The 12,949-nt window shown below is 43.5% G+C and overlaps 2 protein-coding genes across 6 annotated transcripts in view; one reads left to right on the plus strand and one right to left on the minus strand.

The window, feature by feature from the left end:
- The window catches only part of COL4A2 (collagen type IV alpha 2 chain), a 147,603-nt gene extending 145,679 nt beyond the window's left edge, over positions 1–1,924 (plus strand). For all 3 annotated transcript variants that reach the window (XM_054224104.1, XM_054224088.1, XM_054224095.1), the window contains exon 48: positions 196–1,924. In XM_054224104.1, the coding sequence (XP_054080079.1) occupies positions 196–450 (255 nt within the window). In that variant the 3' untranslated portion in view covers positions 451–1,924. The remainder of the gene's footprint in view (positions 1–195) is intronic.
- Positions 1–12,949, minus strand: part of RAB20 (RAB20, member RAS oncogene family) — a 40,907-nt gene that overhangs the window by 3,430 nt on the left and 24,528 nt on the right. Inside the window, exons 2-3 of one of the 3 annotated variants that reach the window (XR_008469837.1) lie at positions 7,573–9,116; positions 1,028–7,291 (exon numbers count right to left, since the gene is read on the minus strand). Coding sequence is in view for 1 of the 3 variants with exons in the window: in XM_054224138.1 (XP_054080113.1) it covers positions 8,596–9,116 (521 nt within the window). In the remaining 2 variants the exon portion in view is untranslated. Of the gene's footprint in view, positions 1–1,027; positions 9,117–12,949 lie in introns of those variants that run through there. The other 2 variants (XR_008469838.1, XM_054224138.1) reach the window with 2 other exon arrangements.

A 12,949-nucleotide genomic window follows, 5' to 3' on the forward strand; every position in this document is an offset into this window, starting at 1 on the left:
GAGCTAGCCCCTTTCTATAGCTAAAACATAGCTAAACCCTTAAGCCTTACAGAGCTGCAGGATTAATCGACTCTCTGCTCCAGAGATAAGAATTAGGAGCAATTCTAGTGTTTTTTTTCTCTTTTCCCACGCGTAAGTTTTTGACAGAATTGCCTGAGGTTGTGCTCTGAACGCTGCCCTCCTTGTCTCCTTTAGCACACTGCTGCTGGTGATGAAGGCGGAGGACAGTCGCTGGTTTCTCCCGGGAGCTGCCTGGAAGATTTCAGAGCAACTCCCTTCATCGAATGCAACGGCGCACGTGGAACCTGTCACTACTTTGCAAATAAATACAGCTTCTGGCTCACTACGATCGACCAGCCCTTCCAAAGCAAGCCCTCAGCAGATACGCTCAAGGCAGGACTCATCCGAAGCCATATCAGCAGATGTCAAGTCTGTATGAAAAATTTATAGAAGTCTTTCACAGTATAAGGAACCTGCTTTCCAGGTAGTTCTTATACAGTGGAACCCTTCTAGGATGGTTAGACATTTGAATAAATCATCTTGGTGCTTTTTTAACTTATTACCTCAAAAGCTGAATGGAAAGTTAATTTTTAAAAATGTCTGTAAAAGCAAATTAGGTGTAACACAAATTAAGTCTAACACACAGATCTAGTGCTGTGTTCTCCTACTATACAGTATATATACACATTTTTTGCTAGTCTAACATTATGTCATTTGCCAAATGATACAGATACTCACAGCTTTGAAACACCAAAAAAAACTTTTGGTTACCTTGGTCAGATACCCACTGCATTTACTTTAAGAGAATATACGCATCTTTTCTATTAACTATATTTGTCACAACAGTAAACACTAACAGCTGCAGTTCAGTAAAAAGTTAACATAGGATGATCAAAATGCTAAACCCTTGCAAAATACTGAAAATATGCTCTGGAAAGTGCTTATGTCCAGCACTGAAACCTAACTTTGATGTCAGTGTTTTATGCTTGGGCATCTCAAACACACCCAAAACAATCATCTTACTGTATTTGTTTTTTTTTCAAGACTCACCATGCTTTAGCACTTACCCACTGGCAGTAGCAGAGAAGCCCACAGGCCTCCCAAAAGTAGTGACCACAAAATGCAACTCTTCCTATTTTTATTAGGAGACTATATGATGAAGATCAGCATTTTATTTTACAAGCTTGATAATTTTTTTCTGGACATAACCCAGGCCAAAGGACCATTACAGAGGTCTCTTGCTCCACTGTGTTGTGGACATCCATCTGTATCACACTGCCCACACAGCAGCACCGCTGAGTGGTTTTTGCATTGCACTTTTTCCCCTCTGAAAACAAGCCACTCATCACAAACAGATTTTAACCACGCGCTGTTGGAACAGCCATCGCACGTAGGGTAGGTTTTGCAGGAGAGCATATTGCTCAATGTTCACGACCTTCCAACTCAGAACTTCCAGACCTGCCAGTTGTCTGTCTGAAGGCATGCTGTCCTGGCAGCTGGGGACACATGTCAATGGGACAGCCACCATCCCAAATTGCACACAGCCATCCTTGCCAAAGCAAAGGGGAACGAGGCAAGGCATTTATTTAGCCCCATCTTTTCCCACAGAGAACCAGGTTATTGCATGCCAGGCTTGATAAATGGCCAGAATGGCTTCCTCTTTCCGTCTATAGAAAAGGCAATTTAGCCCAAAGTTGGCTGTCACCACCGCAAGAGAGGGGGGGAAAAAAAGGATCAGCTGCAAATTTCCTATTCGCATAGTCTGATTATATACCTGAATGCTTAAAACTGAAATCAGAGAGACTTTTATAGCAATGAGTTGGTTTTTCAACAGTTCACCTCACTCCTGCTTCAGGTGCTTCTTGGCTTTTGTAATTACATTCCATCCTCACTGTATCATAAATAAAACCTGTTTTTTTCTACACCTCTATTTGTTGATGATTTCCATTTTGTAAATGGTGTCTTCCTATACAATGCATATGGACTACTCTGTTGAATTACTTTGTTTGCACCTAAGGAATTCGAAAAGAACCACCAGAAAGCTCCTTCTGCTGAAATTCAAAATATTTAAACAGGAATGCACTCGTTTATTTCATGGCACTTAAAAAGATCCAGGAGGGAAGCCGTGTTTCTAAAATTCCTTGTATAAGCTGAAACACTGAAATAGTATTTCATTTGTTGTTAGGAAGAACAACTTAGGCCAATAAATTGCTATGTTGCAGATTAAAGTAACGTATTATTCATGCTCTGCAATGTTCCGGAAACCAACATTAACCAAACTTGGCAAGTGATACCTCCACAAAAAAAATATAAAGTATAAATTAAGTTAAAGTTCTTAGCTAGCACACTGTCTAACCTAGATTAGTTGTACGTATAATTAGATATATCCACAAACAGAGAAACTACCTGAGCTTGAAATGAGCAATCTGGCCACGCAGTAGCTCTGAAAGGCTGCCTGCAAACAAACTAATCACACTAGTATTTGCTTCAGCTAAATAAAATGCTTAGAACTGGAAACACTGCAGTCAAGATGAGCCAGGTCTGCTCCATGTTTGCCAATTCTTTTAAAATACACACAGCAGTAACAAATGCCCATGAATCGGCACCTTGTCTCTTCCAGGTGTTGCTAGACATCGGTGGTCGTGGGATGATCACACAGGTATCACTTGTGATTTTTACAGCATGCAGCTCCGGCAATGCAGCACATGCCGTGTTTCAAGTGAATGCCAGCGGAGGTTATAGAATTCTGTAAAAACAAATTATGTCCACAACAGCAGCAAACTGTTTGGATTTTCGTGGCTAATACATTGCCTAATCTTCCTATGCAGCTAATTTTTTTTGCACGTAAAACTTCAGCAGATAGGTCTTCCTCCAACAGTGGCTTTGCCTCTTAATTTTCTCTGACTCACAGAAGCTGTTCTTAGGAAGTTTGTTCAGTGCGGTGTCAGCACAGCATTGAGTTGAAGGCCCAGGCACTGTGCAGGAAAAACCAAACCACAAAACCCCCCAAGGTGCCATGCAGACTTGAACTTTTGTACGTTGTTTGTGTATGTCATGTGCTTCAGGTCTGTGTACTCATACGCGTGTTTCTCCAAAGCCTGCGTAATCACTGTTTGGGAAGGGGAGGGAGCTCCTGCACGCAAACACGTGGAATACTCGCAGCAGCCAGAGGATTTCACCCAGTGAGCTACCCTGCAGCACAGCATGGAAGGGAGCTGGCTTACTCAAACTACCTCTTAGCTGGACATTTACCCCCTCTCCTATGAAGACAGGCAGAGAGAGTTGGGGTTGTTCAGCCTGGAGAAGAGAAGGCTCTGGGGAGACCTTATAGCGGCCTTTCAAGACTTAAAGGGGGCTTATAAACAACATGGAGAGAGACCATTTACGAAGGCCTGTAGTGACAGGACAAGGGGCTGAGGTTTTAAACTGAAAGAGGGTAGAATCAGATTGGTCAGGAGGAGGACATTTGTTATGATGAGGGTGGCAAGACAACTGGAACAGCTTGCCCGGACTTCTTGAAAGTGGGTTCTGAATTCACAGAATCACAGAATGGTTTGGGTTGGAAGGGACCTTAAAGATCATCTAGTTCCAATCCCTTGCCCTTGATGGCAGTCCAAAGCCTCTTGATGGCAACTGGTCCCCAAACCATGACTCACTGGCAACAAACTTAAGGCATTTTATTCTATGGAAATTACAGAGAAACATGGAATGGTTTGGGTTGGAAGGGACCTTCAAGATCATCTAGTTCCAACCCCCTGCCATGGGCAGGGACACCTCCCACTAGACCAGGCTGCTCAAAGCCCCATCCAGCCTGGCCTTGAACACTTCCAGGGATGGGGCATCCACAGCTTCTCTGGGCAACCTGTTCCAGTGCCTCACCACCCCCACAGGAAAGAATTTCTTCCTAATATCTAGTCTAAATCTCCCCTCTTTCAGTTTAAAACTGTTACGCCTGGTCCTATTGCCACACTCCCTGGTAAAACGTCTCTCCCCATCCTTCCTGTAGGCCCCCTTTAGGTACTGGAAGGCTGCTATAAGGTCTCCCCGGAGCCTTCTCTTCTCCAGGCTGAACAACCCCAGCTCTCTCAGCCTGTCAGGACGGGTGTTATCACTGTGTCCCATGACTCCCGAGCAGAGAAGTTAAAACAGGCAGTGGTGCTTCCCACCAGGACATAGGCAAGGGCATACCTAAGCTGAAGCAGGTGGCTCAGCAGCTCTCCCTGCCCCACGGACAGCCAGGGGGTCCAGGCTCCCTTTGTGGCCACCACGAGGATCAAAGCCTTGTTGGGGTTGTCAGGGTCCAACAGTGATGTTGGTCTTGCACCACCACCAGCACCTGCCAGGGTCAGGACGGGGCCTTCCCAGCCAGCCTGGCACAGATTGCCCCTGCCCGCCCTGCCATCCTTCCCTCCCCGCTCAGGTCACAGCCATCAGCTCAGGCACGACCAGGCCTGTAGCTCACATTCGCCCAGCGTGGCCAAAAATGACACCTCTTCTATTTCACTGTTCAAACACTTCACATAATCCAGCCAAACGTAATGGGGAGAGGGGGGCAGGCAGGGGGGAAAAGTAGTTGGAAGATGAGGTTCCCCTCCCAGGCAGGGCTCTCACCCACCACCGCTAGCCCTGGCGGGAAGGAGTCCCAGGGGGACCCCAGGAGCACACAGCCATGACCGGCCCAGCTCCAGGCTGCACACACAGGTTATTAACAGGGAAAGCAACCTCCCAGCAACAGAGGAAAACTCTCACTGCAGCTGGTGGGACACAGAAGAGAGGGCATTGAACAAGAGCAGGCACAGCAGCTATTAATCACAGAATCAGAGACTGGTAGGGATTGGAAGGGACCTCTGGAGATCATCTAGTCCAACCCCCCTGCCAGAGCAGGGTCACCTACAGCAGGTTGCACAGGAACGTGTCCAGGAGGGTTTTCAATGTCTCCAGCGACGGAGACTCCACCACCTCTCTAGGCAGCCTGTTCCAGTGCTCTGACACCCTCAAAGTAAGGAAGTTCCTCCTCATGTTGAGATGGTATTTCTGGTGTTCCAGTTTGTGCCCGTTGTCCCTCATCCTGTCGCTGGGCACCACTGAGAAGAGCCTGGCCCCATCCTCCTGATACCCTTTAGATATTTATAAGCATTGATAAGATCCCCTCTCGGGCTTCTCTTCTCCAGGCTAACCAGACCCAAGTCTCTCAGCCTTTCCTCATAAGAGAGGTGCTCCATCCCCTTGATCATCTTTGTAGCCCTGCGCTGGACTCTCTCCAGTAGTTCCCTGTCTGTCATGAACTCCAGCTGTAGCCTGGCCAGGGCAGGGTAGGTGGGGGGGCATAATAATTTATAAGTAAATAATTAATGCAGGTCCTAGCGCTGGCATAGCTTGACTAGTGGTCCAGCCTACTGCTGCTATGCTAAAAGTAGGTTAGCTGCTCAGCTCTGTGACTATTAAGGCAACAAGAGTTAGAACAAAGGTTCATTAGTGCAGTTCCTGTGCCACCAGTCCCTACCCTGCAGCTTCCCTGCTCCTCCCCGTCAATAAGCCGAGCAGAATCGTTCCAGTAAAATTATGTAGGATGGGAAGGGGGAAAAATAATGCTTTTTGCAGTGCTGGGATATCAGAACGCACCTGCAGAAGCGACAGGGAAGTTTATGTTAGGACACTTAACAAGCACAAGAGCAAGCCATAGTGCATTGCTACTCTGTGCTGCTAAAAAAAAAAAAAAAAGAAAAGAAAAAGAAAAGAAAACAAAACAGCACCACTAAACAGGAAAAAAAAAAAATCTGTGCAATTTTAGTGTTGAGGGTTCCCTAATCATGCTTGCAGGCATGAAGATAGCATAGGCACTGCTGCAGTAGACAGAGCATCACACTGGTCTGTAAAAATGGAGATCAGCTACAACAGAGTTTTAACTATTAATAAAATTAAAGTCTTACATCAAACTCCAGAAACCTAAGTTTTGCTTGAAAGCACAATCTGACTTCAGAAAGTAGTAAAGAAATGGGGCTAGCATGCACGCTGAGCAACCCAGATCTCCTCCTGACCTCTTACCAATAGCTCCCATGTATTACACAGCCTCCCAGGTCCTGCTGTGCAACCCCATGATCAGGGTTGGCATGACAGGCTGGCAGAGTGACAACCCATCATAACCCAGACATTTCTCAAAGAAAAATAGCCAGCAACATTGAAAACCCATGAACACCATGCTGGACAAGTGTAGACTTACAGGTTACCACGTCATCTCTTTAAGTAAAAACACTCAAGTTGGAGCTTTTGGAAAGACTGTAGGGATCTTAAGATCTCATATGAATCAAACACTGGTACAACTGAATTTCGAGTATTTATACCTTAAGTGTTAGGTGTTAAATTTACAAAAGTTTTTCCTGTTCTGTACCTTCTAGGGGTAAAGCATCTCCCAAAAGCCTGACCTTATAACCAGTGACCAGAAGCCCCAGCACAGCTTCTGTGCGCTGCAGGTTCAGCTGTCAACAGACGGAGCAAAGCCAGTGGTGGACCTCTCACAGACGTATTGGCAGATCACTTTGGTCATGAACAAGACCGAGACTGTAAACCTGTTTGCCTCTTCCCAGTCCTGAGGGAAGACTTGACACTAGCCTTGAAGTTTTGTTAATAGCTAGGAGGGGGGGAGTTAATTGTATTAAGTTTTAAATACCATGAAGCAGGTGCTGTTAAGTCTCTGACAGATTGGCAGGTGTAAAACTGCAAACCTCTAGTAAATCACTGAATCACAGAATGGTTTGGGTTGGAAGGGGCCTTAAAGACCATCTAGTTCCAACCCCCTGCCATGGGCAGGGACACCTCCCACTAGACCAGGCTGCTCAAAGCCCCATCCAGCCTGGCCTTGAACGCTTCCAGGGATGGGGCATCCACAACTTCTCTGGGCAACCTGTTCCAGTGCCTCACCACCCTCACAGGAAAGAGAAAAAAAATTAAAAGATCAAAAAGATTACAACCTTTAAAGATACAGAGGTTTGTCTCTCAAGCCACTCTTCCTCCCTATGCATGTATTGTGCATAAACTTGAAAGCAGAAAATAAAGCTACTACACTGCAGCAAGTTGCTCAAGAGGGCATACTTTTGAAAAAAAGTTTTAAATATACCTAGTAATAATTTAATTCATTATTCATTTAGAAATTGTCCCCCTATGTACTAAACAACTGTGATTTGGGTGGGACAGAGAAAGACAACGATGAAGCATAAGAACAACCAACCTTTTAGTTCTATGCCAGAAGCCTCCACAGGAAGATGGAGGAGTCCCCACACAACAACTTGCAGAACTGGAAACATTGGAAACATGTGAGCTGCATCTCTGGGTTGTTTTTTTTTTTTTGCTTGTTTGTTTTTGGGAGGGTTTGGCAGGGGGCATGGGGTATTTGTGGCATTTATTTGTTTTGTTTTTTTTTTAAACTAGCAGTTCTCCACTCTGATTACTGTATCTCAATGTGAGCTCCCGGATCACTGCATGTGTTCTTTGTAGCCGAGAGGGCTGGGAAGCTCCAGGAGCAGTACTGAGTATTAGCCCCTCCTTTTTACTGCAGTCAGGAGAGAAACTACACACCTCATTAGTGCTCCTTCGTGCGCTTTTCTACTCCACAAAAGGCAGTTTCTCTTCCCTTCCTCCTGCATTAGCCAGTTTCACATCAGAAAACACCAGTCCTCGCTTCCCTCCAGGTACATGGTAATGTCATGCATCGCTGCTAGAAATCAAAGCTGCAGCTTTGCCTGGGCACAACTAAGGAGGAGCTGGAAGACAGAACACAGGTATCCAACACCGTATCATATAGGCACCATGAGAAGAGGTCTCTGCAAAATGCAGACAAAATAGAAAACTGCTTCCTCCCCCCAAAAATCTTTGCTACCCACATTAAAAAATTACAAGAGAAAAAATGAAGGAAAAAAACTTCCTCCTGCAACTTACAATGCAAGCAGTGAGAGCTGCGGTGCTGCCCATTAGTACGTGAAAGCCCACTATGGAAGGAGGATTCACATTAATAAAGTCTCCAAATGAACAGTACATATCCACAATTATTTTAATAGTACAGCTTCTGAATCTTACACTGTCATATCTGACATAAAAAGACTGTAATTGATTTGTTAGCTACAAATATAAATTATACCTGGATTTTTCTGCCTTTTTTTTTTTTTTAAGAGTAAAAAAGTACCATGTGTTCAATCTTCCAAAGTTAGAATCACAAGGGGAAAGACGATAATCATGTGAAAGCTGTCGAGAGTACACAAATAGATCGTTTACATGCAACATGAAATGGCGAGTCATTAAAAAAATGAGACTCCTTCAAAACTGTTCAAACAATTGTCACTACCAATTCTACTAACACACCATTTGTCTTCCAGAGCCCTGGGAAACTGGCAAGTCTTCCTCCGTAATTTCACTCACATTCCCATTTTCACACACAGGGCTTCCCAGAAACTCTTCATGGTCAGAAGATTCGTTTTTTCCACATACACCATTTTCATCTATTTATTCTTTGACTTTTCCTTTCTGGTGAACTGCAAGCACTTCTTATTCCACAGTCTGCTGGAGCAAACAATCCCTCCCCTTTTCTTATGTTATGTAAATGGTTCAGGCACAACAACCAGATTTTGTCCTTTTCGCTGGCTTGTAGTCAGTAATATCTACAGTTTGCGGTGGCCCCTCTGCTTTCTGCCGTACAATTATCGGGACTACCATCTCAAACACAGTTTCAAAGAGGTAGTCCACCTTGTATCCCGTTTTTGCACTGGTCTCAAAGCACATTTTCTCAGCTGCCGGAACGTCCTTCTCATCCAGCATTTTGTATTTCAGTATCTTTTTATAGAGCGCAATCGCATCCTCTGCACGGACTTGTTTTCGCACCTTTGAGCCACAGCTGGCAACAGACTTCTCAGGTCTATTTTCATCCGGCGGTAAAGCACAGTCATCGGTGAGGTCAACTTTATTTCCAACAATAGCGAAAATGCAGTCAGCACTCGCACTGTCCGTCAGTGCCAAGAATCTTTCTTCCAGCTCTGTCAGGCTTTGGAGGCTGTTCACATCATACGTGAGGATCACAGCAGCTGCTCCTCTGCAGTACATAGACCCGAGGCCATGAAACTGCTCCCGCCCTGGCAAAGGTTTAAACACAACAAAAAGTTAGCGTGCTGGAAGCTACATTATTAACCGAGTGAAAGAGTTTTAAGGAATTTGAAGCCCACTTCACAAGTTTGGATGAAGCAGGGAAGGTAAAATTGTGTTATCTGTAGCATTTTCAGGTTTTTTTTCCTTCTGCTTTTTCTTAAGAGTGTAGCAGTGCCACAGAGCAGCTCAGCTGTTCACTGCTTGCTCGATTTCAGAGAAGAGAACCTCCACAGACAAGTGATCGAGCAAGCGTGACACAGTACTCAGAGCTGTAGAAAGCACATAAAGTTTGGTTTTTTCATTACATTGCATACTAGTTTGTTTATGCCACATTAACAACTGCCCTGCTTGCCTCCACAGATGGCCCATTCCACCTATTTAACTATTTATAAACAAAAAATAAGTTCTACTATGTCAAATTCTGCTAGAAAAAAATTATCTATAAATTCATCACATACTTTCAAGTACATTCAGTTCAGAAATCTGGATCAAAGTCAGTAATCCACTTCTTCCTAAATTTTGAAGGATTTGTAAGCAATTTAGCCCTATGCTACTTGCCCACAGTTCTCAGGCACGTTGGCTTTACAGGAAGAGACTTGTTGTCTTTAATGCTGCTGTATATAGAATCATAGAATTGTCTAGGTTGGAAGGGACCTTTCAGATCATCAAGTCCAACCATCAACCTAACACTGACAAAACCATCGCTAAACCATGTCCCTCAGCACCACGTCTACCCGTCTTTCAAATACCTCCAGGGATGGCGATTCCACCACTTCCTTGGGCAGCCTCTTCCAATGCTTGATAACCCTTTCAATGAATAGTCTGTATTGATACGCATCTGTCCCACCCCAAGTACTCACACTTTTTTTAGAGTATTAAACACACAATATAGAGAACCCTAACTACATTTTAACAGTAATTTATCTTTTTGGTTGCCCTGACCATCACTCAATAACCAACAGTTAATAACAAAACATTTCTTGCTCCTCATCATTCAGTGATTATCTACCAGCACTTCCAGCTAAGTCTTGATGCTCTCCTTCAATTTTGTTTCTTGGGAAAAAAAAAAAATTTGACTCTTCTTTAAGATCTGGGAAGCAAGCAGCATTCTGCAGTAGTTGCAAAGGGAATAAGAGAAATGAGGCAGAAGACAGCATTGTCCTTTCCTATCAAGAACTGCAGCTTTCCCCAAATATCTGCTACATGTAGTAAGTGTGCTACAGCAAATTCTTCGATCCTCAAAAATCAATCGAGAAAAAGATAAAACACTATATTTCAACCAGCCAGAGTCAGCCTTAGGTCACTGCAGAAATGGGAATGAACACGGAAGAAAAAAAAAAAAAAATAGAGAGAGAGAGAAAGAGCCAACTACACTCTTCTGAACACTTAGGAATTATCATAACTTATCAACTCTTTTCATAGACTCTTTGCACAAAGTCTCCATTTATAGAAAAATCTGGAAGTTATTTGGTTACATCAATTTTCTGCACAAAGCTATTGGCCACCATGAGTTACAACATCATGAAATCCTTGTAAATGACTGTGGACTAGGAAAGGCAGAAGAAATTCATGTTGAAAAATACGGGTCAGTGTGTATTGGGAAAACACCTTTGCACATGAACATACACACTGTGAAAGTAACTCAGAGCCTATCTCCACTTGGGAATAGAACTTAAAATAGATCTTGGAGTCGCTGTGGTAAGTCCTTTGACAAACTTCAGGATGCTACTCCACAGTGGCCAGAAGAGAAAGACACAGCGTTCATTGTTAGCGGTAAAACAAAACTGGAAAACACCGAGCTAGAACATGAAATCCAAAGCTCACCAAACCTTTAACACTGAGTGAAATTCCCCCACTGCCAGAGAAACAGATTGGAAGAGGTGCAGAGTACACTACAAAGAGGTATAAAAAGGAAGCTGGTGAGGATGCTCAGAAGTATACAAAGCTTTGGCATGAGGAAAAATTGTGGGATCTCTCAGGCCACAATACTGTGGGATCTCTCAGGTCTGATACTGAGAAAGTAACCCAGGAACAACTATTTACTCTTTCTCGTAACATAGAAAACGAAGATTTCACATCAAAAAAATCATGTGTGTAGTTTAAATACTTTCCTACACAGTGAATAATTGGCAATAAGAGTTATACGGCATCAGAGAGGTCAAAAGCTCAATGAATGGAGTTCAGAAAAGCATTAGGCAAAGCTTATGGAGAATTGCTCCTGTGCAATTTTGTATAACCTCTGATTTCTTTTCCTCCAGTAATTCTTTAAACCAGTGATTGGAAAGTAGAAAAAAAAAAAAAAAAAAGGAGGGAAAAAACCAAACAAACCTGTTTAGGAATGCTGGGTAAGGGCAAGGAAGATTGGAGTGTAGGTGAAGGAGGAGGTCAGTGCTGTTACACTTTTTCGTCCAACCTCATGTTCCAAATTGTGCTTTCAGTTGCACTGCAAGGGAGTTTGTAAGAGTCTCCAACTTTTCAGTAGAAGTTTGTGCCGTGACCTACTTTGTTTTCATCTGAATCCTGATTATACTGCGGTCTGGAAGCCACAATGGAACATATATCCTCCCCTATTCTCCCACTTCAGATGCCTACACCATAAAATCCAGCCCCCCAAATCATTTGCTGCAGCAACGGAGTCCTAGAACAATACTATTACTTGTTTTATGGAATTTCTATGCTAATCAAATCTTGCACAGCATAATATAAACCATGACATTTTTACACTCTATGAACTGGCTACTTCTACAACTAATATATTGTTGAAAAAGGGAAAGAAGCAGTAAGAAGAATTTACCTTGCATAAGGGATTTATTATGTCAGAGGAATTATGGATAGCCTCTCTCGCTCACCCACACAGCACAATCTACATGCAGAAAAAAATGCATAATTGATTTTTGCAGCACAGTTTCCTTGTACGGAGCACTTCTGGCACTCAAGGGCTGGAACAACCCTAGATATGGAAAACCCCCTAAAACTACACAAAGTATTTAAACTAATATCTTACCTCTCCCCAAGGTGCCAGGCAAATAGTATCCGACGTTACAGTGAAAAACTTATTGCATGAAAACAGCCAGCCCCTTCTTATGGCCAGTTCTTTCTTTCTCTGGACCCATCTGGTCCCACTACAACCATGTACCATTTTACACATTTAGCTAAATTAAATGGTAAACCCTGAATACAAGAATTAAACAATTTCACCCTCTCAAGAAATAAAGGTAACAGGGAAGAGTGGCAGAACTATCAAATAATTTGCCATCAAAGGAATTGCAAGAAGAACCAAATCAACCACAAAGGCACAACATTAGGGAAAGTTTCTTAAAGCCAAGCAATCAAAAAGTAATTTCCATTTTTCTTTTCATCTTTATATTTTGCCTTATTTACAGCAGTTCGACAACCCTCTGGCCATATCACTACCTGCAGCACCATTAGCTTTTCAGATGCTCTTCCAGCCAGTATATGAAGCCCTGCTGGAGACTTCACCTACTCAGGAGCAGAGGAGCATTTTCAAAGTCCTATGATGGTTGTCAAAAACAAATCAAAGAATTTTGAGCCAAATGGACCTCAGCACCATAAAGTTCATAGGAAACCCAAGGAAGAAAGAACGGAAAAGTAGACCTTGCAAGAGGCCAAGCCTGATAACTACAGCAAGGTTAGATTTAAAGTGTGCTGAGACTTGAACTGAAGACCTAGGCTCTGGTCTCTCCATCCTCCTACAGCATCCCGACCTCTCAGGTGGAAGGCAGCAGCCCATATGAACACTTTCTCTGGATGGGACCACAGCCTGACCGAGCATCCCTTTCCCTTCCCAGCTGTGGAATCG

The sequence above is a fragment of the Rissa tridactyla genome, chromosome 1 (genome assembly GCF_028500815.1).
Source record: "Rissa tridactyla isolate bRisTri1 chromosome 1, bRisTri1.patW.cur.20221130, whole genome shotgun sequence".
NCBI lineage: Eukaryota > Metazoa > Chordata > Aves > Charadriiformes > Laridae > Rissa > Rissa tridactyla.